This window comes from Coloeus monedula, assembly GCF_965178545.1.
Source record: "Coloeus monedula genome assembly, chromosome: 2".
Classification (NCBI taxonomy): domain Eukaryota; kingdom Metazoa; phylum Chordata; class Aves; order Passeriformes; family Corvidae; genus Coloeus; species Coloeus monedula.
In genome coordinates this window covers 55451200-55478663 of record NC_138782.1, presented here as the reverse complement: position 1 = coordinate 55478663, position 27464 = coordinate 55451200, and the positions used below count along the sequence as shown (strand labels likewise).

General features: G+C 39.5%; 2 protein-coding genes across 11 annotated transcripts in view; one reads left to right on the top strand and one right to left on the bottom strand.

Annotated features, from left to right (window-relative positions):
• REPS1 (RALBP1 associated Eps domain containing 1) overlaps positions 1-1738 on the top strand; it is a 61397-nt gene extending 59659 nt beyond the window's left edge. For all 9 annotated transcript variants that reach the window (XM_082302606.1, XM_082302602.1, XM_082302605.1 and 6 more), the window contains one exon: positions 383-1738. In XM_082302606.1, coding sequence (XP_082158732.1) covers positions 383-451 — 69 coding nt within the window. In that variant the 3' untranslated portion in view covers positions 452-1738. The remainder of the gene's footprint in view (positions 1-382) is intronic.
• Positions 1739-9590: 7852 nt separating this feature from the next.
• CCDC28A (coiled-coil domain containing 28A) lies at positions 9591-15236 on the bottom strand (the record flags this gene model as incomplete). Of its 2 annotated transcripts, XM_082302566.1 has the most annotated exons (6): positions 15150-15236; positions 14040-14234; positions 12872-13035; positions 11808-11962; positions 11151-11173; positions 9591-10127 (listed from the first exon to the last, which is right to left on the bottom strand). In XM_082302566.1, exons 2-6 carry the CDS (start codon positions 14195-14197, stop codon positions 10073-10075), a joined length of 555 nt encoding a protein of 184 aa, XP_082158692.1. In that variant the 5' UTR covers positions 14198-14234; positions 15150-15236. The 2 variants fall into 2 exon arrangements, with proteins under 2 accessions (XP_082158692.1, XP_082158691.1); XM_082302565.1 differs by lacking the exons at positions 9591-10127; positions 11151-11173 and having other exon boundaries at positions 11712-11962.
• Between the last annotated feature and the right edge of the window lie 12228 nt (positions 15237-27464).

Sequence of the window (27464 nt, the reverse complement as noted above, 5' to 3'; positions counted from 1 at the left end):
GTGCATAAAATTCACATAAGAGGAAAAACTGGGGGAAAAATTGTGAGTTTCCAATACTTTTATTTCAGGTGAGTCCTTACCCCCTTAACATCTTAGACTTCATTTGAAAATATTATAGTTGGATTTACTTCTGGTTACAAATTTGGGTTTGGGTGATTTGAAAGAAAGGAAAAAATATTAAATGGCATCACCTTGGAGCAAAGTATTGATTTTCAATGGTAAGTAATTACTAGCCAGCCAGTCTTCTATTCAGATCATGGGAGGAGTTATCAAGATTCTAGAAAGTAAGTTAGTTCTCAAACTGAAGCAGATTTTGACTGCATGAGGAAATTTTTAGTTCTCATTTTCTGTGGACAGTCAGTAGAAAATCTTTCTTTTGTAGGATGTTCTTGAAGAGAGAATCTCCCTGGAAGTTCAACTGGAACAACTTCGACCCTTCTCTCACCTCTAAGCCTACTGCCGTTAACTGTGAATTTACTAATTTTGAAAGGGGTATTGGTTTCAAGGCCTATTTAAATATCCATGCATCTAGCTCAGTGCACTCTATTCTACATTAAATGTTGTGGTTCTGTTTTGTCAGTTTGTCCACTTCCGTATTTTAAGTATTTTAATTTCAGTACAGAGAGAAAAAAAAAAACAACCGACTTTTTCCTTGAATGTGACACTGCCTCTCACAGCTTTTTCTGTGGGCATCTGTGATCTTTGTTGGACTTGAGTTTGCAGAGTTTGTCGCCAAAATTTCCAACTGGAATTTTTTCGTGGGATTTTTTTCCTGTTGAAACATCTTTGCAGAAGAGGGTTGCTCATCAGTTGATTTTAACCTCTAAGCACATAAACTCTTCATTCACTATGGCATTTATTTTACTCTGCCAGAAAAGAGACAAACTACTAATCTGTCATTAGCCAGTGTTACTTCCCAAGCTGCCTTTCACAATTGGAAAGTTGTTCACGATTCTAGAAAGCCTTTGCAATTCACCAGCTTACTCAGGTTGGGAGAGTTCTTGCAGGTTATTTGCCATATCAGCTGGATTGGATTTTGTGATTTTTGTTGCATACATTATAGAGTATGTAACCACAGATTGCCAGGTGTTCACGTTTTACCCATTCATGATCTTGATTCAGCCGCATGCATAGAAACATTTATGGCACAATTGGTAGTCTATCAAACAGGTCTTTTTTAGTTCTCCCTTTTGTGAAAAGAGTTGGATGTAGATCCCAAACATTAATTGCACATTATCTAAGCACCACCTGTAATTGCATGTCTCACACATTACCTTTAAATAGCAGATCACATCCACCAGTCTTCACTATAACAAATTGTATTGTCAAGTAATGTGTCAATACCTCTATAAACTTCTAATTCCCACCAAAAAAAAAAAAAATAAAACAAAAAATGAACAGTTTTGCTTCTTAGGAATTCTGGGGTACCTTCTGTCATCTTGTTTCCAGGCCTTACTTCTCTGGCATATAGACAGGCTTCACTATTAACAGAGTTCCTTGAGTGTATCCTGCTATTCAGGTTGATGTACTGTATTAGGATTTGTTGTATATTGTACGATACACACATTTTGATCTCATATGTAAATTTGCATTAATTGCTGACTAACAGCAGATATTCTATTTAATGGCTTCTTCTGGCTGTGGGATCATAGATGTTTAACTGCATGGATGTATCTCTGCAGAATCAGAACTAGCAATTGTGTGATTTTTACACCAATAAAACAGCACAATATTTTAATTTTGTTGATTCATCTTTATCTGGGAATTGAAACTCATTCAAATAAGGGGGAGGGGTTTATTACAGGTTTGCAGGGAATTTTTTGTAAATTTGTGGCATGTACAAGAAGTGATTGATTGTAATCTTTTGGCCATTTTCTTCCCTCATTTTTAGCTGTTGATCAGAAGTGATTCTCTTGGTAATCTGTGGCTATACTCCTTTTGTATCCTCCTATAAGCAAATTTAATACAAATGTAATTTCTAAAAAGTAAATGTTAGTATTGACTCGGGTCAAATATATTTGTAGTTGTTTAGTCTTAATATCTGGTTTGATTTTCTTGAGAATTCCTTTAAAAGTTAAAGATAAATCATCCTCTGTTTGCAGTCCTTAACATTGCTGTCTCACTTCTGTGCATAAATGAAATTCTCTTAACATCTGCTTCCCTTCCAAAAGGATAGGTCAAGTCAGACTTACCACTGGTTATGCTGTTACGGTGAAAAACATGTATTTCTCTTTTTGGTTATCATAAGCAGGCTGGATAATTGTGGTGAATTTTTGCTACTATAACTATTCCAACATTTTTTCAGATGTCATGGAAGTGGTGCAGATGGTTTATGTATACAGTCCAAAGCAAAATTCTCTGGTATGAAAGAATGTCATAGTTGCATGAAAGATGGTAGTTTCTATTTGCATGTAAAGGGATTAAGAAATGATAGCTAAATGGGCACAAAGGTGATGTATAAATTATATATAAAGTGCAAGGCTTGGAATTCAGAAAACTATATATAAATAGGGAAATGTGAAGAAAAACCCAGCTAAACAAATGAACCCCCCCAAAAGTAAACTAAAAAACGTTAAGTTGATGGACTGATCACTTCTATTATAAATGACAAGTAGCAGGAACAGGGTGGGAAAAAGTTTTTCCCTTTTTTAAAAGGTGGGAAAAGTGAGTCACTGCAGTTAAAGAATGTTGATCTTTTGAACCGACTGTATCTTGTCCATAGTTTATTTTAAAGTTTAAAATACATTTCTAAAATAGCACTATTTTCATATTAATATTTAAGTATTAAGCCTATGTTTATAGCAACAGGATTCTTAAATCAAAATTTAACATTTTAAGCTTAAATGTAAAAAGCCTTTTACATTCAAATGTTACATGTACATATGAATTTCTCTAACATCCATATCTTTCTAGTAGAATGACAAGTTAGTGTCTCAAGTGAAGAACTTAGGCAGTCTGAACATTTTTGTGACTTGGCAACAAGTCTATTTTTAAGAATTTTTGTGGATTACTTTTAATGCATCATTCTGTACATTTTAAACCAGTTCTTCATGATCAGAAGACGTTCTAACTGAAAAGCTACTTAATGTCTTAAGAACATCACTGCCAATGATGTTCAGAAGTTACCTCACTTAGTAATATAACCCAACTTTAATCCCTTATAAAATTATCTCCCTGTCTTCTCCATTTGTTTGATCTTGATCCAGCTACTTGATGCATCCTTTTTTATGATCTTAGATTGTAAGCTCTTTGGAGCAAGGAATTATGTACAGTACAAAAGAGGTGCTCTCTCTATGGCAAGTATAAATGTAGACTACTAAATAGTATGGAATGTGATATATGTACCCAGCTGTGATGGATGGACAGCAGCATGCCTTTCTGAAACACCCGGAAAATGTTTTTCTCTGGACTTTCTCATTGGAAGAATGTGTCTTCTCGTTTGGTTTGTGTTTCTTTTGTATCTCCTAATAATGTGCCTCTTTCTTCATTCCACCTGCTTTGGAGTTGCTTTTTTCTCCATTCATTGCCTATCTTTGGACTGCAGAGAAGATTTCCAAAATGCAAAGGTAAAAAGCTGGAAAGCCGCTTTGTTTGGAACGGTATTCTAAGTCTATCCAATGTAAGCGAGTATTTTCGAATTTTTTTGTACTTCACATGCACCTCATTTTCCTTGCAATTGTGATGAACTAGATGATCTCGTATTTCTGAAAATGTCTTATGTGGGATAAACAAAGTTGAGGTTATAAAAACGTAAAACGAAAGAAAATAAATTTGCAGCATTGTTTCTTGTGTGACATGTCTCTGTCCCTTATGGATGGGGTGTGCTGTGTTTTGACTCTACATTTAGGGCAGAGTTGAGAATTACTCTTCTGGTTTCAGCTGTGCAGTTTGTCTCTAAATGTCACTTTATGGGTGGCCTAGCCTTAATCACTTTTTCCTAAAACGGTAAAAAATAGTAAATCACTGCCTCCTGACTCCTAGCTCATTCTAGTCTTAGTTTCTAGTAGAACATAGTTTCTTGAAATTGTAATGTGTGGCAAAAGCACATTACTTCCCAAGTGAGTAATAACAATGTAGTTCTTACTCTTTGTGGAAGATGAAAAAATAACTTGTGTATTTTAAATATATTTGCATGCTTATGCAGCTTGTCTTGCCATGTATATTGATGCACCAATCATTTATCATACAGCTCTCTAGCAGAAAACGCATGAAAACCAAGGACTTCATTATCTAAGAACAAACAAAAAAAATTAAATGCTGTGTTCTCTTAATAGTCTTAACGAACTAGGGATTGTATAGGAAAGATGTTAATAATGTCTATATACCAATAACCAAATGAGACAATAGAGGGTTGTCCTGATAATTAGTACACAAGCAAAATTTTAACTTCACAGGAGTCTTTGAATTAATTGCTTGTGTTTGAGGGCATGGGGGAAGTTTAATACTGTGTTTAATTCCTTTCAGTAATATTTCTTTTAAATTGGCAAAATGGACTTTAAAGGTGCAATTTCTCCTTTAAAGGTAGATGGTATGTTATGTTTGTATCTAAAGCATATACTGATTGTACACTAGTTGTATCTGGTTGTACACTATTAGTGTGTTTCAAAGTGGTTTCACAGTACTTCTTTCCAGTCACCCCAAGACACTGGTATATAGGTCTTCAGTGTCCTGCATTTAAGTTATTGTCCAAAACAGCCTTTGCTAAGTTACAATACTAAAAAATTTGGAATTGTGACTATGAAATAGAAAGTTTGTGATCTCACAGCTTAAATCCAAAGCTTTAAGAAGATTCTTAGTACTATTTATCACACTTCACCAGCATAGTGGGCTACAGAAATCTAGATGAATTCAATTTCATCCCTGGTAGAATATATTCTTGACACTTCCACTCTTACAGATACTGATGCATTTGATCTGGAAGCAGCTGAAATTACTCTGTTGTTTTGACTGATCTTGTTTATGAGAGGCCTACAAAATTAACAAAATATAAGTAGTAAAAGCAATTTAAGCTGACTTCAGTGGTAAATTGAGGGAAACCCAAATTTTGGCAATACTGCTGTTGAACTATATGTGACTGAATTGTTTCCCAGTGTACAGAGGAGCTCACAGAGGTCAGAGATACATCGTGCTCTGCAGTGCACGTACACTCTGTATCCCTTAGAGCTGCAGTGGTGTCTTTGGCTTTCTGTCGCTTAACTCAGAGGTCTGACTGCTTGTCTTTCTTTGGCTCAAGTACAGCTGCATTTAAACTGACAGAAGAGGGGATACTCCATGGTGTGGAACACGTTTATTGTAAGAAACTGCACTCTGGAGCAGAACTGTCTTCTGCAAGGAGACTGTGGTTTTGGTATCCAATCAAAAGGCAAGTAAGGAACACTAACATTTGAAAGACCAGTTGCACATTGAGAACATAAATTGATTTCATGTTGAAAATCAGTTATTTTCCTGACAGCTGGGGGAGCAGGAAGTGGAATAAGCATTACAACAGCTGCTGTGATCACTCGTCTAAGGGCTTCTGGAGGTCTAGCATACCTGACTGGCTGTGTCAGAGTTAGCAAGAAAGTTATGTATAGTAAGGAGCTTCAGCAATATGAGATTTCTCTGTAGAAGTCAAAGGAAATACTTTGGGAATCCCTATAGTAACTTAGATGTGTGTTTCATTAAAATGCTGTGAAATTCAGCACTCTACTACGTGCTTTTGTGCCTTATTTTGCATAGCTTGAGCTGATAGAAAGCTTGAGTTAGTTTAAGTATGGAAATACAGAGTGTATTTCAAGGAGAAGATGAAAGTAGTTTTGTAGGAAGTTGTAATTCATTGTATTCTATCAGAAAATGCAGAAGTGCCATGCCTCGAGCATGTCATTTGTTTTTTCTGTTACATATCTTGCCTTTGGAAGAAGAATGCTTCAGTTTATAACAAGCCTTTCTTCTAGAGCTTCAATCCATTGTCTTCCACTGCCCTCATGAAGGAACTTGGTCACCTGCCTTCTCATCAGAAGGAACCAAGGATCACAGAAGAATCAAAAGGTCCTTTTGCTGTAGAAGGGTACCTAAAAGGAACAAATCCCCTGGTTTACTCTGCACTTTGTCTTTTGGGGTAAAGTAGTGTTAAAGCAAGAATGGTCCTGTGGGAAAGCAGTATTAGCTCACATGTCATTTTTTTCAAAATTAAGAGGCTGGTAATTTTGATGGATTCTGTGGTTTTTACCACATTGCTTCCATAGTGGACTTGCTAACCAAAAAACATGCTAAAATTGATAATGTCTCAGTACTTTTGACATGAAAAGTTCTAATTTTGTCAATGTTTTTTATCCTTTTTTCCTGTACCTTTTAAGAACATTGATTTCCTTTCAGGTTTTAAAACTTCATTTTTGCAAATACCTCTTCATATAGAATAGTAGAATTTTTTTTGTCAGTTGTGGAAAAGAATTTTACATACTGATGTAAGGGAGATTGCATTTCAACTGTCACAGCTCAAGACTGTCCTGGTCTGAATTAACCCAAAATTAGTACTATCTAAAATCAAAAGTAGATGTAATTTGGATTGTAAGGTAGGATTTGGGGTTTAAAATTTTCATGAAGATGGCATGGATTTTTATTCTAACATACACCTATTTTGTTTCACATATGCATTGCAATTTTTAGAGTTCCATATAAATATTTCTTGTATTGGCACTTGCTTAACTGTTAGACTGTATCTGTTCCAGTATTTTGGCTTGATGCTGCAATATTGCACTGATCAGAGTGATAAGATAATTCATTCACTCTGGTCCCAGCCTTCCAGTTTGTGGGGAATTGTTTGTTCTTAGTTATTTCATGTTCTGGTTCTTGTTGGTTCAATATGATTAAAGAGCTGTAAGTTGGAGGGCTCATATTCATCTTAGTATTTTTAAATAGTGGGAAAATTATGGTCTATTACAATGACTAATTTTTAAGATTCAAAATTTATATCTAACATCAACTACTAAAAATATATGGATTTTTTTTTTAACTTAGAGAAATTTACAGCTCTTGTGGATGTGTGCCACAAGTTTCTTTGTAAAGCTTTATTTCAGCAAAGGTCAGTGCTGATACAGAAATCTGCTGTGTCTGGTCTCATTGCAGACTCAATCCTTCCCAAGGGAATACTCCTTAATTTCTTTGACATGTTTCCTTGGTGTTTTCCTGTTGGCTTCTGCTACCAGATGAGTCCCTGGGTCATCTCTATAAGACTGCAGGGTGCTCCAGTGTGGCCAGCACAGCTGAGAGCAGTAGAGGACCTTTGCCAGCACCTTGTCCCTCTGACCTTTGCACCTCATCCCAGTTTGCCAGGGACAAGCCTGGTACTGAACCCCTCCCCCATCACATCTATTGTAAAGCTCTGCCAGTGAGCTACTTCCTGAGCAAAGACCCTCCTCCCTTGCTGAGAAGGATGAATCCCATCTAATGCCAGCATGCCTGGTGCTGCATAGGCCATTGCATTGTCAAAACCCCCAAAATGCTGGCAGTGACACCAGCCATGAAGCCATGTATTAATAGATTCAGCCCATCTGTTTCTTCTAATATTGGTGCCTTCAACTGGAAGTGCAGAGGAGAATGTAACTTGTGCTCCAGATTCCCTGTAGTGACGCAGCAAAGAGCAACTTCTTTCAAGCACCAAACCCATGTATCAGTGTGTTTTTAAACCACAACACTGGCCTAAACTCACACTGATAAATATATTAAACATTTAATGTTAATACACTTCTATCTCCATAAACAGCTCCTCAGGAAACAACATAACAGAAAAGGAGTTCATTTTCTCCAGCCACTTACATACTTCTCTATTTACAAAAGACTTTCCACAAATACGTTATAGTAGACTTTTTTCTTTTCCTGCAGGAGCCCAGAAATGTGATTAGTTCATTACCACATAAAAGAGTTCAGTCTCTTAAAAGTCTTGCTACACAATTTTCTTGTATGGATCCAGAAGTTAATAAGCACCCACCACTAATGGACTGTGTCAAAGACACAAAGTTGTATCCAGGAGAAGGTAAGGGAAAAAGAATTTCTTAATTTCTCAATTATTTGTAATTAATGCATTCTTTGTGACTTATAATTGCCCATGGGTATAAAGAGATTGAAGAAAAAGGGGCTAATTCTTACATAATTCTAAACAGCTGCTTGAGAAAGGTATTTATGTCTGTATCTCAAATTAAAGGCTTTGTCCTTGCATAAATTGCTACAGAAACAAGAGATCCAAGACATCCAACGTGTTTGTAAGTGATTTGAAATGTGTTTGAAACAGTAAGCCTAAGCAGTTTGATGGCAGAGCCCAAAAATGGGAAAGAGCTGCCTCTATTGTAGAATATTAAACTCTGAGGTTAAAAGTGTGGTTTGGGATGAGCGTGCATTTACAGTGCTGCAATACACTGCACTTGCTGGCAATAAGCTGCTAGTGAGCACAGAGCTCTGATCCTGCATCCAGGTGAGCTGCAAGAATATAATTTTGTTTGTGCAACTGCAGCTGTAGTAGTGACTTTTGCCACACCTTGAATGAGGCACAAGGCTAAAAGATGCTACTTGAATGTTTCTTGTTCAGAAGTCTGCCCAGAAGCAAGACCATAGTGCTGATGTGAGAAGGTGCTGTGCAGAAATTATAATTGCCCAATTATTGGTCAAAGAGGTGAGGGGGAAACAAACATAAGCCTTGGCTTCACTTTGTGAGAAGCTTGTTGTATTCTAGTTCTCCTAAGCTGACGCTGGATTTCACATCATCACAGGTCCATACCCAGCTGCAGGCAGGGACTCCTAGGTACATTTACCAGCATGCAAACTCCTAGAGAACCTCAGCAATGAAGGAGATAAATTGCATAAAGAACAAGAACAACCACTGGGAGATCCCTCCTGGTTTATAAATCATGGAGATTTGCATGATAGGTGAGGCAGGGACTTTGAGGCTCAATCTGTAGCCAGAGCACCCCATGGTGGTTAAATGATCCTTCTGTCCCCAGCGTGCTGCAGGCTCGGTGCTGCACAATCCAAAACTACATCTTGTGGCTGAAGAAGCCTCTTCTCCAAAGATGCCAAACAAAAGGAATCTTCTATTCCCTGGCCACACACTCACTCTGGGCTGATGAAAGCTTTGTGTTCAGGTAGAAGGATAAAAATTCCATTCCTTGTTCAGTAAGTGTAAATGGTATAAAATCTGAATGTATTACCTAAAAACTGAATATAAAATAAATCCAGAATCAAAGGCATGGTTTGATGGACCCATAAAGAAATTTTGGACCTAAAACCAGCCTGATTTTACACAATACAGGTATTTTTTTTCTCTGACTGTGCACAGAAAGATGATACCAATTAACAGCAGCCTGTTTACAACATCAGCGTAACTACAAAACTGGATATCCTGGATTTATTGAAGAGTAACTATTTACCCAATTTTTTAATTTCACAATACTTAATCAATTTATGTGGACTGCTAGCATGCATGCTAGTATTAATTTGGTAACATTTTGTAATTCTTCAGTAATGGAAAACAGTAATGGAAAAAAGTAAACTTTGCAAACATTCAGACAATGTAGAACTCATCTTCCTAACACAGCCAAGCCAATAGCAGCTTCTGTAAATGAAACAACTTATATTTAAAACTTTTCACTTTATTAACAATAAGTTAATATTGAGGCATCACCAATCAACAAAATACTAAAGATACAGTGTGCAGATTGTCAATGTAATGATCAGAAAGGCAACATTATCACTACCTTCATAAAAACTGGAGAAATGCCAATGAACTTATATACATGTACCATTTGCAACCATATGAACACTGCGCAGAAGCAATATACTTCAAAGTTTCTCCAATTTTTCTGTTAAGTAAGGCAATAATAAAAAGCACAGCATCACAATTAACTACAGCTCTAGATACTGAGCCCTGACATAATGCAGTGCTCAGAACAATGTGCAAAATAAACACCTGGATTTGCACTTTGATTCTTTGTTGTGTAAAATTAAAAAACAAACAACATAAAGTCACAACTCTTCTTGATTCCATTGTCAGGAAAAACAAAAGCAAAACTGGGAGAATCCAAACTGACAGAGATTTTCTCTCTCAGCCTGTGGTACCATTTGGAATATCTTGAGCATCTGCTAAATGGAGTTTTTGGCTGAAGCAAATCATTAAGGAATAACACTTTCACATACAGATAAGGCATAAACAAGACAGCAGTGTTACACGAAACTCTGCTTACTCCAGGCTGTACACCAGTCCAGATAAACTCTGTTCTGGTAAGGCCTACGCTAGTTCTCAACCAGTAGATTAGTATTACTCAATGAGACTTGAGCATTACATACCTCCAGCATTAGCCTGTGGCTCAAGGGGGGTGGCAGATCGTTTTTATCACTATTACGTGGTAGTATTATCACTTGTCCTCTTAATGAAGTCTGCCTTAAACAGCTTTCCACAGATATGCAGGGAATGCACATACCAGTGCAGGATCTTAGGCCCCAAAAACCAGAGCCTCACCACCTCAATTCATACAAAGTGTGTAACAACAGAAATAACCAGACTGCAGAGCAAACGGAGTGCTACGCTTCTCCACTGTCATCCTGGCTTATCAAAAGCACAGTGTAAAAGACAAGCTGAGGTATTCAGCTTTACCTTCTTCTCTGTGGGCTAAGAGCACACATTTGTTCAGTTACCTAAGCTCTGCTGAAGTATGTGACCCTAGAAATAAAAAGTTAAGTCGGTTCACTCTCCACAGTCAAATCAGTGATAAATAACCACACGTTTCTAGAAAAAAACTAAAAGGTAATAGGATTCACTTATCAGTGGGACAGATGCTTCTGAATATTGTTGAAGGAATACTACGGATGGTCCAGAATGTCTCAATAACGCGCATGTAGAAAGACCCTGCTGCAGATGGGCTTTGCCACTGACAAGTGGTACATGGTAGCTAAATAAATCACCAGATTAAAAAAACAACCTATAATTATCTGTGTTAAGATCCAGTCACTTATGTATTGGAAGAACCTAAAAATCTATGCTGTATTATAGCACTAATTTAAAAGAAAAGGCATTATTGAAGTGATTTGACTCTTGTAAAGACATCAGTTATTGGGGAAATACACTGTAATTTGATTACAGTTAGTAATTATAATGCAAAATAAACATTTTAGGAAAAGGATACATAGATGAATTCAGTTCTTCTAGCTGCAATATAAATGTAGAAATTATGAGAAATGGCACTTCTGTTGGTCAAAGAAATGCAACAATTATGGCAGTATGCTAAAATAAATACATTAAAACAAGGAAGGAAATAATTAATAGTCTGGCCTGAAATGTATGATTTATTACAAAAATCAAATCAAACCTACACTGAATTCTGTACACTGAGCTACGTTCCAAATTAAGTTTAAATCTACTCATCTCAAGAAATTTAAAGAAATTTTAACAGTTTTGATTTTTACGGAAATACACGAGACAAAGTGTAGAATATACAGATCTATATTCCTTGTTGTGTGTCATCTTCCCCAAATGTAGGAGGATGGGCCATATGGAAAATGGTTGTAGTTCTGTAGTACACAGGCTGTCCCTAAGCAGGCTGACATGCTCAGGCAGCTTGCAGCTAGCCTGCTCTGCTCCCCAAAGCAACCAGCAGCTGTAATGTATGAAAGTAAGTCCTGTGTTTTCCCAAAACCAAGAGGAGGGCAAGGCTCACATCTTGGTTCACTGAAGAGCTACATTCTCTTCAACTGTAAATCACTGCGCACCCAGGAGCGGCGTTTTCCTGAACTGAGCTTTGCTCTGGGCTAAGTTCCATGTTTTCTGCCTTCCCAGTACTTACATCTGACAGCAGTCTATCCAGGTTGGAATCACTGGCTAGTTTTCTTTTATCTTCAGGGAGTTCCTCCATCTCCCCATAGAGCTCCAGATTGAGGCGAGCAAGTTTCTCCTGCATACTCCGCACATGCTCCATCTGCTCTATGGAACATTCATTTCCTAAAAGGACAGGCAAAAGCTTTAGATAAAGAAACCCAAGAGTGCAAATGAAGGTGTGAAGAATTTGCTTTCTCGATTTCTCACTGTTTCATTACTGAAGTTTCTGTCACCCCATCTGATGTTGTGTTGTGCTGAATTTACAATGGCTACCAAACATTCTAAGAGTTTTTTAGAATGCACATGGTTTTGCTATACTCCTGAATTTTTCTCTGATTTAGAAAGGCCCTGTTTTTTAACTTTAAATAAGATCAAAGTAAGCCTTTTTTAAAATTTTGACTAATCTGAGGGTTGCTTTCTTGGAACAGATGGTTTATATAATACAGACTTCTCAGGTTCTTTAGTAAAATCAGTGTGAAATTGACATGCTGACCTAACACTAAACTTGCAAAAGCACATGTGCATCTTTCTACTTAGTACAGGAGGAAAAAAGGAAACAAAAATGGGTAATGGTTTTTCTAAAACCTCCATCAACTCTGAGGCTGTAAAAATAGTAAGAAGCTAAGACAGAAGAGTAACCTGAGTAAAATGCAGCTGGCACTGATTTTCATAAAAGTTGTTACCAATAGTCTAAAAGGTTCATACACAGCAAAACTGGGTGCTAAATACAGTTACTTCTTCCTACACTATCACAAACAAGTGGTTTTAAATTTGGTATCTTAAATTCGTAAGAAAGGTGCTTCCATGCTGGAAGGAATAATGAAATGTCATATGAATAATCTCGCAACACAGACAACCTTGCAATAGGACTATAATTTAAAAATGCAGTAATATGTATTAATTAAGTTAAATTCATGTGGCAGAGTCCAACTGACAACTAGCAGTCTGTCCATGAAGCACACTTGTTTGCAAATGTTACCATTGTACAGCTATAAAAACCAACTATTGTACATACACAATTCATGCACTTACCAAATGCCTGAAGTTTGCCAGAGTGGAAGTCATTCAAGAGACTCAGAAGTCCCCTTTCCATCTCCTGGACATCTGATACATCTGTGAGAAAAGAATGCTGGATTGGTGCTGCCTGTGCCCCTTTTGCTTCACCTCCTGGAGGTTTGGCTTTCTCTTTGATTACGCTAAAAAAAAAAAAAATTAAAACAAATATTACTTCCTGTTTTCAATTTCACTGTAAATTTGAAATGTAAGGAAGTGTACATCTGGGCTTTGAAAATTAAATGGGAAATATATAGTGCATATTTCAATCACTGCTTTTAAAATAAAAACTGGACCACCAACTTGTCTTAAAAATAAAGAACATCACTATCTCAACATTTTGATACTGCAAAATGAAGGGTTCCAACAATCTGCTTTCCTGCTGACAGTTCTGTATTTAATCTTCAGCTAAAACTTAGAGGTCAGTAAATTCTGCTGCCTCCCTCCAGCTAACATTTCACTTTAGAATTCCTCTTCATTTATTTATCTACTGCGTCTGCCACAGCCAAAAAACACATTTTCTAACATGCAGGAAAATTAATGTTCTCAAACGGAACCACACATACCATCAACAAAAAACAAAGTATTCTGATGTGGTACTTTATGAAGAACTGAATGTCTTTCTTTATGCAAGATGCTGCCCCAACTGAGAAGTCCCCAGTCACAAAACACCTGGAAATTCCAATTCTAGCTCATCCCGTTCAATATATATCATTCATTTCCTGCCATACTTGTCAGTTCCAACCTTGCAGTCATGTAATATTTCATTTGTTGCTCACAGCTGTACATCTGAGGCTCTACTATCTCCCATACGATGCCCAAATCTGATCACCCAACTCATGTCTTTCACCAGGCACATCAGGCTATATACCCTGCTTCAGCTAAGTTGTTGTCAGTATGAGTCTACAACATTGCGTAACATTTCATAAAGCTTACAAAAAGAGTGTAAAACACCTTCCGTTTCTGTAAAATAACCATTATATTGCATTAAACACAAATCATTTTGCTAAAAAAGACACATCATCAAAACTTTTCACAAGTCTGAAACTCTTCTGTCACAGCCAGTCTAAACAACCTTTAGACTGTCTTAGCATTGCCAAGTTTCTGGCTCTCACTTCCTCTAAGTCTGCAAATACCCTGAGCTTACCGTTTTAACTTTGGTTTTTGTACGGCAGGCTGTGGGGCAGGGTTGGAAAAGGCTGTACTTTTACTGACTGGCACTGAGCTTTTCTTGGAGTTAGCAACCTGAGCAGAGTGACTGGTAGATGATTTGGGGCTCCTCCTCTTGATCTTCCTTTCTTCCATTTCTTCCAATTTACTGCATCTAGACTAATGTCTTGTCCTTCACAGGGAAGACAGGAAAGTAAGAAACATTCATTAAAACTGGCATTCACAATAAAAGCAAGTGGAAAGACAGCTCGTGGCAATGAAACGTGTAGTTCCTTCAGAGACGAGCAGTCACTCATTTCTGAGAACAAGAGAATCCCATTTTTAGAAGATGCCTGGCCTGCCTGATCAGCGGAACGGGCAGGAATTAAAATTTCCATCAGCCAACAAGTATCTCCAAATGATCTCAAGCTTTGTGTCCCGTGGCTTACGGCTAGAAAACACCGTGACTGCTCAGGCCCACGGCAGGGAAAACACCGACAAGTGCTGAGGCAAGGAGGATGCTGCGACTCATCCGTGCCAAAGAGCCTCCTGCGCAGGGAGCGGCGGTGCTGTGGGAAAACTCAGCCGATGCTGCGCTGTTGTTGCTGTGACACAGCTGTTGTTGCTGCTGCTACACACGTGTTGCGACTACTGCCGTGGGTGTTTCACACTTGCTGTCGCTGCCGTGACACCCACGTTATTACTGCTACAGCTGTTGTTGCTGCACACGGGCTCCGACGGGCGCTGCCCAGCGCCGCGCACACAACCCACGCCATGTGCGGTTACCGGGCGCTGCCTCGCCACCTCCTTGCTGGGGAAACGCCTCTGACACGCGTTACACACCGGGGACGGCCCGAGAGCGCCGCGGGCACCGCGACGGGACCCCCGGGCGCCATCCCGGACCCGCCGCCACCTCCCGGGATGAGGAGACCCCTGCCCGCAGCACGGGCAGCCCCCGCCGTGTGCCGCCGTTTTATTACCGCGCAGTCTCGGGACGCCGGCTGTGGCCCGGGAGCAGGAGGAGGAGGAGGATGGAGCCTCCCTGCCTGCTCTGAGCCTCGAACCCGCGCCCCCCGCGCGGCCCCGGCCCGCAGGCCCCGCCCCCTACCTGAGAGAGGCCCCGCCCCGGAGCCGCGTGCGGACCCCCGCGGAAGCGGCCGGCTCGGCCCGGCGCGCAGGTCACGTGACAGCGGGGCAGCCCCGCCGCGAAGTGCATTGTGGGAGTCCCGCCCCAAGGCAGCACCTCCCCCGCGGGCGGACTACAGCTCCCAGAAGGCCTTGTGGCGGGTGGGCTGTGTTCTTCCAAAATATCTGCTCTAAGTGCGCACGTGTTAAAACACACGGGGAAAACCACTGCACTGCGACCTGTGGTCCTTTTGCCAGCTGACGCCGTGGGTTAGCACTCTGCCTTCTCCACTCGATCTCCTGTCTGTAATTGCACTCCAGCCACAACCCGCTCGATACTGAGCAGGCCTCAGCTGCTTTTGATTTTTAGGACTACTCTGAGCACCGGGCGCCTCAAATGAGTGTTTTACACTGTATGGAAAATCACAGAGTCATTAGGGTTGGAAGGGACCTCTGGAGATCATCTCGTACAGCCCTCTGCCGAGGAAGGGTCACCCAGAGCAGATGACACAGGAACGCGTGCAGGTGGGGTTTGAATGTCTCCAGAGAGAGACTCCACGGCCTCCCTGGGCAGCCTCTTCCAGTGCTCTGCCTCGTGTTGAGGTGAAACATCTTGTTTGACTTTGTGGAGCCCTAATCAGGGACCTGACTCGTTTATAGCCTTTGTTACCTGAGTTTACTGGCATAAGTTTATAGCCAATTGAACTGTGCTTATACATGCAGCAACTGAGCCCACTGGAAAAGTATCCTCAGATGTTGCAAGGCATCGCTATCTCCAGATAGGATCAGCAATAGGAATTCTCTCCAAGAGGACACGCTGGAAGAACTCAGTATGTTCACATGGAGCTATATGGTGTAGGAATGCCACTGGTGGAACAGCAAGCTCCCAAGAGGACATAGTATTAAGCTGAGCCAGGGCAGGTTTAGGTTGGACATTAGGAGGAATTTCTTTACACGAAGGGTGATTAGACATTGGAACGGACTGCCCTGGAAGGCGATGGAGTCACCGTCCCTGGAGGTTGGTGAGACTGGACACGGCACTGAGAGCCAAGGTCTGGTTGACAAGGTGGTGTTCGGTCCCAGGTTGAATTCGATAATCTCAGAGGTCTTTTCCAACCGCATTGCTTCTGTGATTCCGTAGCCCTGGAGGGTGAAGGCTGGGAGGAGATCTCACAAAGCGGGCGGCAGAGGGGCCGTCAGCCCCGGCGGCAGCGCGGGCCGTGCCCGGGGCACTCGGGGCCGTGTCGGTGTCACCCGCAGCGACACGGGCGGGACGGGCCCCGGCAGTGCCGGTTCCCGCCCGCAGGGGGCAGCACCTCCCCGGCTCCGGGGCTCCCGGCGGCCGCTCCTTTCCCGGCTCTCCCTGCGGAGGCACCGAGCGGGAGGAACGGGTCTCACGGACAAGAAGGACCCGTCGTCATTCCCGCGACAGATGTGCCCGGAACGGCTATCGGTCCCAGTTAAACGAGGAACCCTGCTGCCACGCTGAGTTGGATGCAGCTGTGTCATTTCCGACCTGGATTTCAGTCCTGAATCGTTGGCTTGCAGGAACTTAATTTTCAGGGCAGGCAGTATAATTAGCAGGGTGTGCCTACCTAGCCTGAGTAATTATAGAGTTCAGCCCCACCAAGGCTATTTCCTGGTGCCGTCGCTATTGCATTGCTGGTCATCACTTCTCACCTCAGTGATCCCTGTCAATGATGGCTTTGTGGACTTGAATGGCCGGCACATCTTTCCTGCCCATGACTGGTAGCCTGAGCTGTTTTCCCCCATCTAACAGTAGTTTATTGCCTAGAGAAATGAACTTATCAACTATCTCTACAACTTGTCAGTTTGCATTTCTTCCACCTGCAGCGAGATCTTATGTTTTACTTGAGAAGCATGATGTTCATACCTGTGTGTTTTCTGATGAAGACTCTCAGACATTATTCACACACCAGCTGTGAAGGGTGGTATAATCTGCATCACCCACAGTGAAAACATTGACCAAAAGCTTTACTGGTGTTGGCAAGTGTGTGTCTCAGTATGAAGCTACCTCATGGTTTAATAGGTGTGCAGCACCTAGAATGCATCCCTACCTCTGTCTCAACTTTACATGATACCAAGAGAATGATTCTTCAGTTGTATCCTGATCCTGATCCTGGACCTTGAGTTAGACCTGAAGAGCTATTAAATAGCAGTGCCTCATCAAGACTTGCACGGGACATTACAGCTGTGAGACTCAGTGGCCACTTTGAGGCCAAAAAGGGGCACTGTCAAAGTGAGATTGCATTTGATTCTCAGGTGAACAACAGGGACCAAATGTCCACTGAAGGTCATCCTATAGTGAAAGTAATTCCTTGCAGCAGGACACAGTTTGGGTCTGAGGAGCTGGATCAGTGCTGATACATTACGCCCGGTGTTGTTGCAAGAGGTCTGTGATAGACCAGTGATACACTGACAGTTCACCTCTGGGAATAAACAGCCTACGGGTGTTTGCATGTAAGCAACTGAGAAGAAAGAAATCAATCCCTGTAACTCTGGAGATGCATTACACAAAAAGGCAGTGGTACAAGACTTAAGGGACAGGTAGAGAAGCTGAAACAGTTGGTTCTATAATACAAAGGGCTTCTGATACCTGGTTTGGCATGCATTACAGGGAAACAAGAGCTAGCAAAAGTCACACAGGCTGTGAGCCAGACACAAATTCTCAGTCACAGGGCTGCCCAAGTAAAATCCTCATTTGCACAGATACATATACTTGTATACATAAATATATAGGGGGCTACAAAAAGTGGACGAATTGAGACTTACAGGCAGATTTCTGCAGCCATTTGGGAAATTTGTATGAGATAAATACTGCTTCTCCATGGTAACTTTGGAAATGTTTGTGTTCATTTAGCTCATTTCTGACATGCTATATGAGCAAGCAAATGTACTCACCTTGCAGTTGGTATATAGAGGTGTGGTTTGTTTTTCCCTGTGTGATTAAAGGTGTTCTGTTTGACAGTTTGGATGGAAGGTGACTGGGTGTCCTTTGTTTCCACCAAAGCAGTTGAAATAGAATGATTTATGGTCTGTTTTTAAATAAAGGGGAAATTTTTCCATCACTAAGAAATTTTAAAATAAAATTACTTTCATATTCAGGAAGCAGTTAGATTCCACAGTTAACCCTGTTTCAGTTTAGTGTCTCTCAGTAGGAGGGGTCAAATGCTACAGAAAAGACAATCAATTTTAGCATGCAGGTAATATTTTGCTCCAAGTGAGTTTCTTATCACTGCACACTACATCACATTAGAATTATTTTTAAGGTGCCTCTGTTATTTTTATATCTGATTTAGCAGAGCCTACAAGGGCAGATAATTGGAAAGCATCAGACTTTGTTTTCATAAAGTAATTTTATAGTGAATAATGAATGTGTTTTAAAAGATAATAGTAAGAGCAAAGAATCAAAGGTAGCATGGTCTTGATTTGATACTAGAAATCCTATCAGATAACACTGTTGCCTAGAATCAAATAAAGTTTGACAGAGAAAAAAGGCATGTTTTGGACTCCCTCTGTCTGAGCTTTTGCATAATTTTGTATTGTGATAATGATTCACAGTCCTGAAAAGGCTTTTTTCTTCCTTTAAAAGGCTTTTTTTCTGACAACTCCACCACGCACTACAGTGGTAGCATTTGTATATACTTGTTGACTGAAATGCTCCAAAGGTAACAGTGTTTTAATGGCAACAATGTTATTGTTAAAGCAGCAAATTAAAAAGTTAATTGAATCTGATTTTATTTACATGTATATCTCCTTACAAACTAGAGGCCCACCTTTGAAGATGCTTTGAAGAAGAACTTCAAAGAAGTTAAGTCTGTACTTTGTATTGAGATAGGCATGCAAATAAAATCAGATTCTTGTTTCTGAAAACCCTTTTCAGTTAACATGAGATGGCAAGTAGTTTCTAAAGGCTTCCAAGACACTGATGAAAGCACTGGGTTCTTTAGCTTCTGTAATTCATTTCAGGTGTATTTCACAGGTTGGCACCTTGTATTCATGGAATCCTGACATTGCTGTAGCATCACCTTCCAAAAAGGAGCATGGTCTGGGACATATCTGTTCATAGGAAGGAAAGTACTTATTGTAGGTTTGTGAGGAGCTGCATAACAAGGTGTGTATATATCTATCAGCCAGATAAACGTGCAGGACAAAGCAGCAAAGTTAAAGTTATACATATAATTAATTAGCACTAGATTAATATGGATGTAGATTTGCGTGGGTTAGACACATGTATTCTTTACAGATTGGTGATGGATATGTCCTCAAGATATGTGACTGAAAATGTGTCAACATATATACTTACATTGTATTTCTCTCTCCCCACACTGTCATTGTGCTAAGTGGAGGAATATGATCATATAGAAGTATCTGGACTTATGTATTATTACTGATCAGTTTCCACATCTCTAGCATGAATAGTCCATTGAAATCAGTGTTGTTACACAAGAGCAAGCAGTTTATAACCTCCACCAGTATTGTGTGCTTATAAAGTGTTGTTATTGCAAAAAATCAATACTTGATTAGCTATCAAGACATTGAATACATGACCTGCTTAAGAAATAAACAAATCTTTTACCTGAATGTGGATGAAGAATAAACTATCTCCTTGGGCCAGCAATGTGGTGATTTGGGCACCCAGGACATAGTGATGAAGGAAGGAAGGAGGGAGAACAGAAGGGACCTGCTGAATCCCTTGGAAAGCACCAAGAACTAGGCCTCTAGGGCCTGAATGTCCCTGGACAGCCCTACCTGTCCCCTGCCCCACTGCCCATGAGTCCAGGAGCCCCACTTCAGCTCAGCCCAAGGCCTTCAATTCCTGCCTAAGCTAAGGGTCTTCAGCTCTCTCTTCAGCTCCTGGATGGACCCCTGGAAAATTATTTTTAAATGATGTAATTAATATATCCACTAGTGAATCTGGATTTCACATTCACAGCATCATGGAAGTAATAGTTGGGAAGCACTTCTCGAGATCATAGCATCATGGGCCAATTAAGTTTGTAAGAGACATCATGAGGTACGAGTCAAAGTAGGTCAGCTGTGTGCATAGACCAGGTTCCCAGGGCTTTATCCAGCCTCTCTTGAAAAATTTCCAGGATGAAATCTGCACAAATGTCCTCTAGCACAGCCTCCTCCTCAGAGCAGCGCTACTGCCACATCAGGCCAGGTGTGTCTTTGTCTGGCCAGGCCTTGAACCCTTCAAGAATGGAGACTCTACAACCCTGCAGACAACTTGTTCCAGTAGTGCATTACTATCCTAGTGAAGAAGTTTTTCCTTATATGATTTTTAGTTATGTAAAAACACGCTAATGTTTTGTATGTGTTCAGTAGATATAGAAGCTATTGTACAGTTACATCTGCCTTCCTCTAAATATTTAGTTTAACTAATTGTAGTATGCATTAAGATCCCCAATGAAAAGCACTTTAGAACTGTACTCTAGTTGTTTTAGCAATCCCAATCCTCCAGCTGGAAAAGCAAGAAGTCTGTCATTGGCTCTTCCAGCACAACCAGTATTTCAGGTACAGTCCCAAACCTAACACAATTTTTCGGACTCTACCAGGGATGTAAAACTAAGATTATCCATAAAAACAATGGTGGTTCCCTAGTGCATAATGTGTTCTCCATTAGAATTATTTCAAAATTGTTTCCATGGTTTTAGATGCTGGCATGTTGTAAAAAGAGTAGGGTTTTCTGAAGGATAAGGATGATAGCTAATTTCCATCTCACACCACTGTCTTGCTTGGACAATGCTTGTTTACATGTTAAAATACATTATAATCAAATGATTCAATCTACCAAACTGTTTCACTAATTTTATCAGAAATAACCTTTCCCACAGGAATCAACCCATTGATAGACATGAGAAAACGCTGGGATAAGATGGCATCACTCCTGCGTGCATATTCAGTAGTTGACAACAATGAACTTCATTTGAGCTTTTAAAATAAATCAAAATAAACCTTCAGCAAACTCTTCGCCCTTGGGCAGACTGCTGAATTATTTTTGCAGGTACTCACTGGGCTACTCACTGTAAATGTAACAATGTTCACAATCACTCTAAGATTAGCATCATGTTTACAGAATTCCATGAAAGTCAGCAAAACTGAAACCTTGTGAACCAAAATGGGAAGTAAATTCTAGAAACAAAACCAGATCAGGAAACGTGTGTCAAAACCTTCTTCTCTACCGCTGGAGATGTATTAGTGCTAGGTATGCATTCTGATGCATCTTATAGAAGTAATATGTGGAAAGGATTGTTGGATTTTGTTTAAGCTAAAATTGGTAACACCTGTTCTTGGCAGGCACCTGCTCTTTTCCCCTTTTAAATATTGAATAACATTTATGATTAATTTAGTACAAGATAGAACATGCAGCTCATATCACAAAGAACCAACACACATCCTTTGTTTTCTGTAGCCTTTTTTTTAAACTGTGCAGTAATTTATCACAAGAGGACCATAATGGAGTAAGACCTTGCAGGAAAAAAACCAACAACAGTCTTAAGGTCACAATTGAAATAAAATATTTGCTCAGTTGTTTTAATAGTTTGGCTAAGTGCCTACAAAAGTGGGTTTATTTTCTTTGCCAGTGTTTACACTTCATGTCAGTAGGAGAAACTTCTATTCATATTGTCTCTGTGAGATGCCACTGAACAGTATTACTAGAACAGAGTAACCCAGGCATGCCAGGGAAGGTTGAGTAAATAAGTTTTAACTTTTCAAAACAATTTCAGCCTCACCTCTACTGTGCACAAACATGGACTTGTGGACGTAATCACCTGTATGCACCTCTGAATGTCATGGGCAAGAATCCCAGTGGTGTGAGACTCTACAAACTCAGGGAGCAAATAAATGCAATTCCCATCACATGAACGATAAAACAGATGGATACAAGACAAAAGCAGAGAAAGGAAACAATTAGATAACCTGCATCTACATGATCTACCATGCCAAAGGTTCTGCTGGCATCATGAGTAATGACAAATTCACAGCATACAGGAAAGAATTTGTAGGTCATTTTTGTTTTGATGGATCATTTTGCTTGAAAGAAAACTGGTCGAAAGTATGATTTTCTTTTTAAGCAACACAATATAAAACTATCTCAAATATGCTTTTTTTTTTTTCCTAATGGTAAACTCCATATGCAAAATGATGAGCCTTATTTGGACACTTTAACTCAAGAAAATCCAGTAATTTTTCTAAGTGAGATCTGTGAAGATTATGCCTGCAAGAACTGTGAAGGCAAGCAGCTAGGTTTCCTTTACTGAATGTGCTAAGAACATGAAATATAGCTCTCATATCTACAGTTATAGAAATAAACTTATATTCTAGAAATATAACTCAGATTGTTATCTTAATATCAAAGTAGGACTGTGAGTTATTTGCAGTCTGCAATTTTTCCTGGTCAGAGTTGTAGTTGGCCTTGAGTCATTTCTCTGTGTTGTTTGGAAAATTTAATTCCATTCCCCCTCTATAGCTTGGTGGCTTAGTACAAATACAACTGCTTTGATGTTTTAAGAGCATCAAGTGACTATTTTTTTCCAGGCTAGAAGATGTATTGCTGAGAAGTTCCACTGACTAAATGTCTGTTTTCTCAAACAGACATTGGGAAGCATGTTTGTAATTTTAGACTCTGTTTTGTTAGACATATACAAATACAGAACTGAAAACAAACACAAATCCATTCCCTAAAGAAAATAAGTGTACACAGAAATATCTGTACAGAAAACTGTTTCCAAGCAATGCAGACACTAAACAGTATTCTGAAGTTTTCTTTTTAATATGATTTTACTCTAGTAACTCTAATTAGCAAAGGAAAAATTAAACATTTGAAGCATTTTCCTTTGCATTGGAAATACTAAAGAGGAATAGTAGCTAGAGTTCTCAGCTCCAAACAGGACACCTGTAACAGTGGGCACCATAGTGCTCTAGAATAAAGAGGGCCTTTGGTGAAAATGGTTTAAGGCTTAAATATGAGCTTTTAAAATGAATCAGTGATGGAATACAGAGGGCATGCAAGCAGCACTGTTTCACTGAAGGTAATTGTATCCAGACTAATAGTTCTTTGTAGTATGGTACAGTAGATATTAGTCAGAAGACCTCTATTTTAAGGTTTCCTTAAATTAATAGTAATAGAATAGTTGGTTTAAATGAGACCTCCTTTTAGAAAGTATGTTAATGAAGATTATTAACAACTATTTGGATAGCATGGTAAAGAGTTATAGACTTCAGCGGAAAATTACTGACTATGACTTCGATGTTTTGGTTGTGGATCACAATGTTTGTGTTAGTATTCAAAACTGCAGTTGCAGCTGTCATTAAATCCAAATCACAGAAAAACTGACACAGAAAAGAGACAAATTGGAATCATTGTAACACTGGTTTTTTGGTTTTGTTTGGGTTTTCTTTCTTTTTTCTGTGTATGTACGACCAGGGATTAAATTTTCAAACTTCTGGAAAGACACCACAAGGGTGAGTCCTGGAAGGAATCTAAGTACAGTCAACTTTTTTTTTCCTTCTAATGAAGCTATTCCTGAAATACACTGAAATTGTTTACACTTTCTTTCACCACATTTCTAAGAAAGACTAAACAGAACTTCCTTAGCTGGATTTCACTACATTTAAAAGTTGATTTCTATGCTATTTCTATTTGCTATTAAGCAAAGCATTCATATGTTTTTTCTTGAACTAAAAATGTATTTTGCTAGAAATTATTAAAACTGGGCATGTTCATAGTCCTCTAAAGAATGCATACTCTGCCAAATCTGAAAACACTTGGAACAGAAGGAAGGTCTATCTTGCTTACTGTGCTACATTTTTTGTACTGACTTATGAACAAGTCACTGATGCTTAGCTTGTACCGTTTGTTGGGTCCATGCAGTAAATAAACACAGCTGCATTTATTACAGTGATTGCATAATCACATATTTGGCACTCCCAAACTTCTGGGAATATTCAAAGAGAAGTATGTGCTAAAAATCCTTATTTACTTTACCCTCTCTGTTACTCTCAATTTATTTTATCTGTAATGTAAGGCTTTTGTTTGTATAAGTTAGATATTTTAATAGTAATGATTCTGCAACAACAGTAATTCAGATCATTTGCACCAGTTGTAAAGAGTGGTGCTGCCATTGCATAGGTCATAGAAAATACAAAGGTGCCACTTGTCACAGGTATTGCTTTGAGCAATCCTCAGCTGTTACTCCATGTAGCATAGACTTTACTACTTGGTGTAATTTCTAGATAGCCATAATACCATCAGAGTTTCTAGTGATTATTTTGGAATTTGAAAATATTTTATTCTACTTTATTAGCAATATGCCAGTCTTTGAGACTGACTTTACATATAAACAAAAACAGTGAGCTTTGCAGCAGAGAAACATTGTATCTCATCACAAGCAGTCACCAAGTAGATGAAATTATGCAAAGGAAAATAAACAAGGCAGCCAGAGACCTTTAATGATCTACCACAGTGGCAAATTCTTCCCAAATGAATATTTTTTGATGTCAGCTTAAAACAAAAAGAATTTTTCTGGCATCCTGTAAATATCCAGAAAATGGATAGTATGCTAAATATATTTAGGAAATATTTTGTCTTTTTTTTTTAATCTGAAAATGGAGAGGGGAGTTTAGACTGGTGGAGTCGCAGATTGCTGCACACGCATCCACTGTAATTTCACTGGTGACTGTTTAATCCATGGTGGAGATCTCAGTGACAAGCCATGCTCACTCACAAGTGAGTGCAACTCACTCACAATCATGGCTTGCATTTTTTCAGTGACCAAACTGCATTTTATTTATGGGGCAGGAGCTGCTACAATGTATCAAAACTCATTCATGATTGATTGGCACACCATCCATCTGTGTTCATAACTGAAATGAAACAGGGTGGCATCTTTTTAAAAAAATGTTATATGTATACAGTTTAAAGAAGTACTTCACTGCAGCTGTAGTGCCTGGTGGTGGGAAGCTAATACCTAAGGAGAAATTCAGTTCTGCTTTAGTGACCATCACAGTCTGCATGTTTGGGATGCAATTAAGAGGCTTTTGTCCATTGGATGTATTGTTTACCCTGAGTCCTGAGGCATTCGTTTGAGAAGATAATCAGCTTTGTTAAAAGAATACAAATTCGTCTTGTTTGATGGAACGTTTTTTCAAATAGTTTTAGACTTTTTTGTTACAATATTTAGTTAGTGAATCAAAATGTAAACTGTGTAATTGCTTCAAAGGAGACCACATACAATACAATTAGAGAAGACATAAATGTGATCAGTGTCCCAGATAAATGAAAATTATATACAGATCTTACACAAGCTTTCGACATGATCTGTTGTCATTAAAGCTAAGGACAGCAGCAAAAGTCTTTGGTCAGCATTTATGAAATCTCCATATGTTTATTCTGATTTTCAGCCGATAATTTCTGCAGCTTTTGTTTTTCCAGATGAATGTTTTCTTGCACAAATCATAGCATCCATATTCCTGGTGTACAGTCACTTGCTGTTTGCATACCTGTAGCTATGTAACACAGTAATAATGAATATATACATAACTTAGATTAGATATAAGGAGGAATTTTTTCATGGTGAAGGTGCTGGGGCACTGGAACAGAGAAGCCATGGACACCCCATCCCTGGAAATTGTGAAGGTCAGGCTGCATGGGGCTTTGAGAAACCTGGTCTAGTGGAAAGTGTTTCCACTTTATCAATGAAAAAACCAAATATATCAGAATTTTTTCTGACATGGAGGAAGCGGAAGCACAGAATGCACTTTGTTAAGAGACACAGATATGCCTCAACCAAATGAAGAAAATTACTATGACAACTTCGGGAGTACTATTATTGATCCATTGAGATAATTTCTCAGCAACTTGGTTTCTCTTTGGGGAGATACAGATTGGGATTGTTTCAATTTTCCAAGAATTGGAGTCTTAAAGGCAGGTTGTCTCTGAATGCCACAGAACCATGGTGACTGGCAGTCTTTTTTTTTGCACTCTACTCAATGGAACACCAGGACCAAAAACCTCTGATGATCACTTGAGTTCCAAGGGGGCTGTTCTGCTACAGTTGTATTTTCCTAGGCTCTATGATCTCTTGCATGTGTTTCTATTCACAGCCTCTATTCCCTCCACTGTTCAGCTCCCTGAGAATGATCCAACATACTGCTGTGTCTCAAAATGCAAAGAGGACATTTTCCTGCAATTTTTTTCACAGCATGTCAGCTGCCTCTTTTTATGCAGCAGAGCTGTGACAGTTCTACACTGATGACTTCAGATGTTTGCAGAGCAAGCTTCAGATCATGCATCCGTGAGCAGGAATGGAAGGAAGGAAGCAAGGGTGGGAGAGCTCCTCTTTTAGAGGCAAAGAGCTGTTACGCGTCGTTGGTGTGCTGTTGAATCATATCCTTAGGCCATCACAACTACCGCTTCCTCCATGGTGTTATTCCCACTGCAGTTAGCTTTGATTGTTCCACTGCACCACTAGTAGTATGGCTTTTATCCAAAGACAGCTCTGTATAGACAGAAAAATGAGAAAGGGTTTGAGAGATTATAAGCTGGCAGAACACAGTGTGCTGACTGTCACACTTGTGTAGGTAGGCAGAGCACTGCAGCTCAGAAAAGCTCAGGGGCCAGCTAAGCAGAGCAACTCAAGGTCTAAACCACAAGTTGGGCAGACTCAAAGAATAAGTTTCAGCTTAATGCTAGGACTGAGAAAAGAGAGAAGATCATTGGGGCTGGTGCGACAAACCACTACTCTTAAAGAGAGTGCTCAAGAAAATACTGAACTCATCTACCTTGAAAGTGTGAATACATCTACTCAGGTCTTTGAGTAACAGGGGTGAAGGTGTTGGAATTACACTACTGCCTTTGTTTAACGGTGACAATAACATGGTGAGGAAAATCAGAAAAAAAATATTGCAGAATGAAACAGAAAATGCAGCTCAGTTCCAGGCTTCAAGTAGATGCATGATCCTGGGATATGTCAGACAAGGAGAACTTGGGGTTTACAGAAGTTGGAAATAATGAATGTTCAGGGAAACAGGACCTTGTAAATAACCCGTGTCAGAGACAAACCTGTCATCATCAGAGAAGTTCTGCTATTGGTTTTGAAAGAATATCCACAAGGTTCCATTTCCGGACAAGGAAGGTCTTTTGGGCCATGCTGGGTATGAACTCAAGCACACAAAAATACCAGTCCCTGATATTGGTAAAGTGGAAGAAAAGTGAGGATTGAAAGTTCTGCTGCATAGTCAAGCAAAGCTGATCTGTGGCCTAATGTAG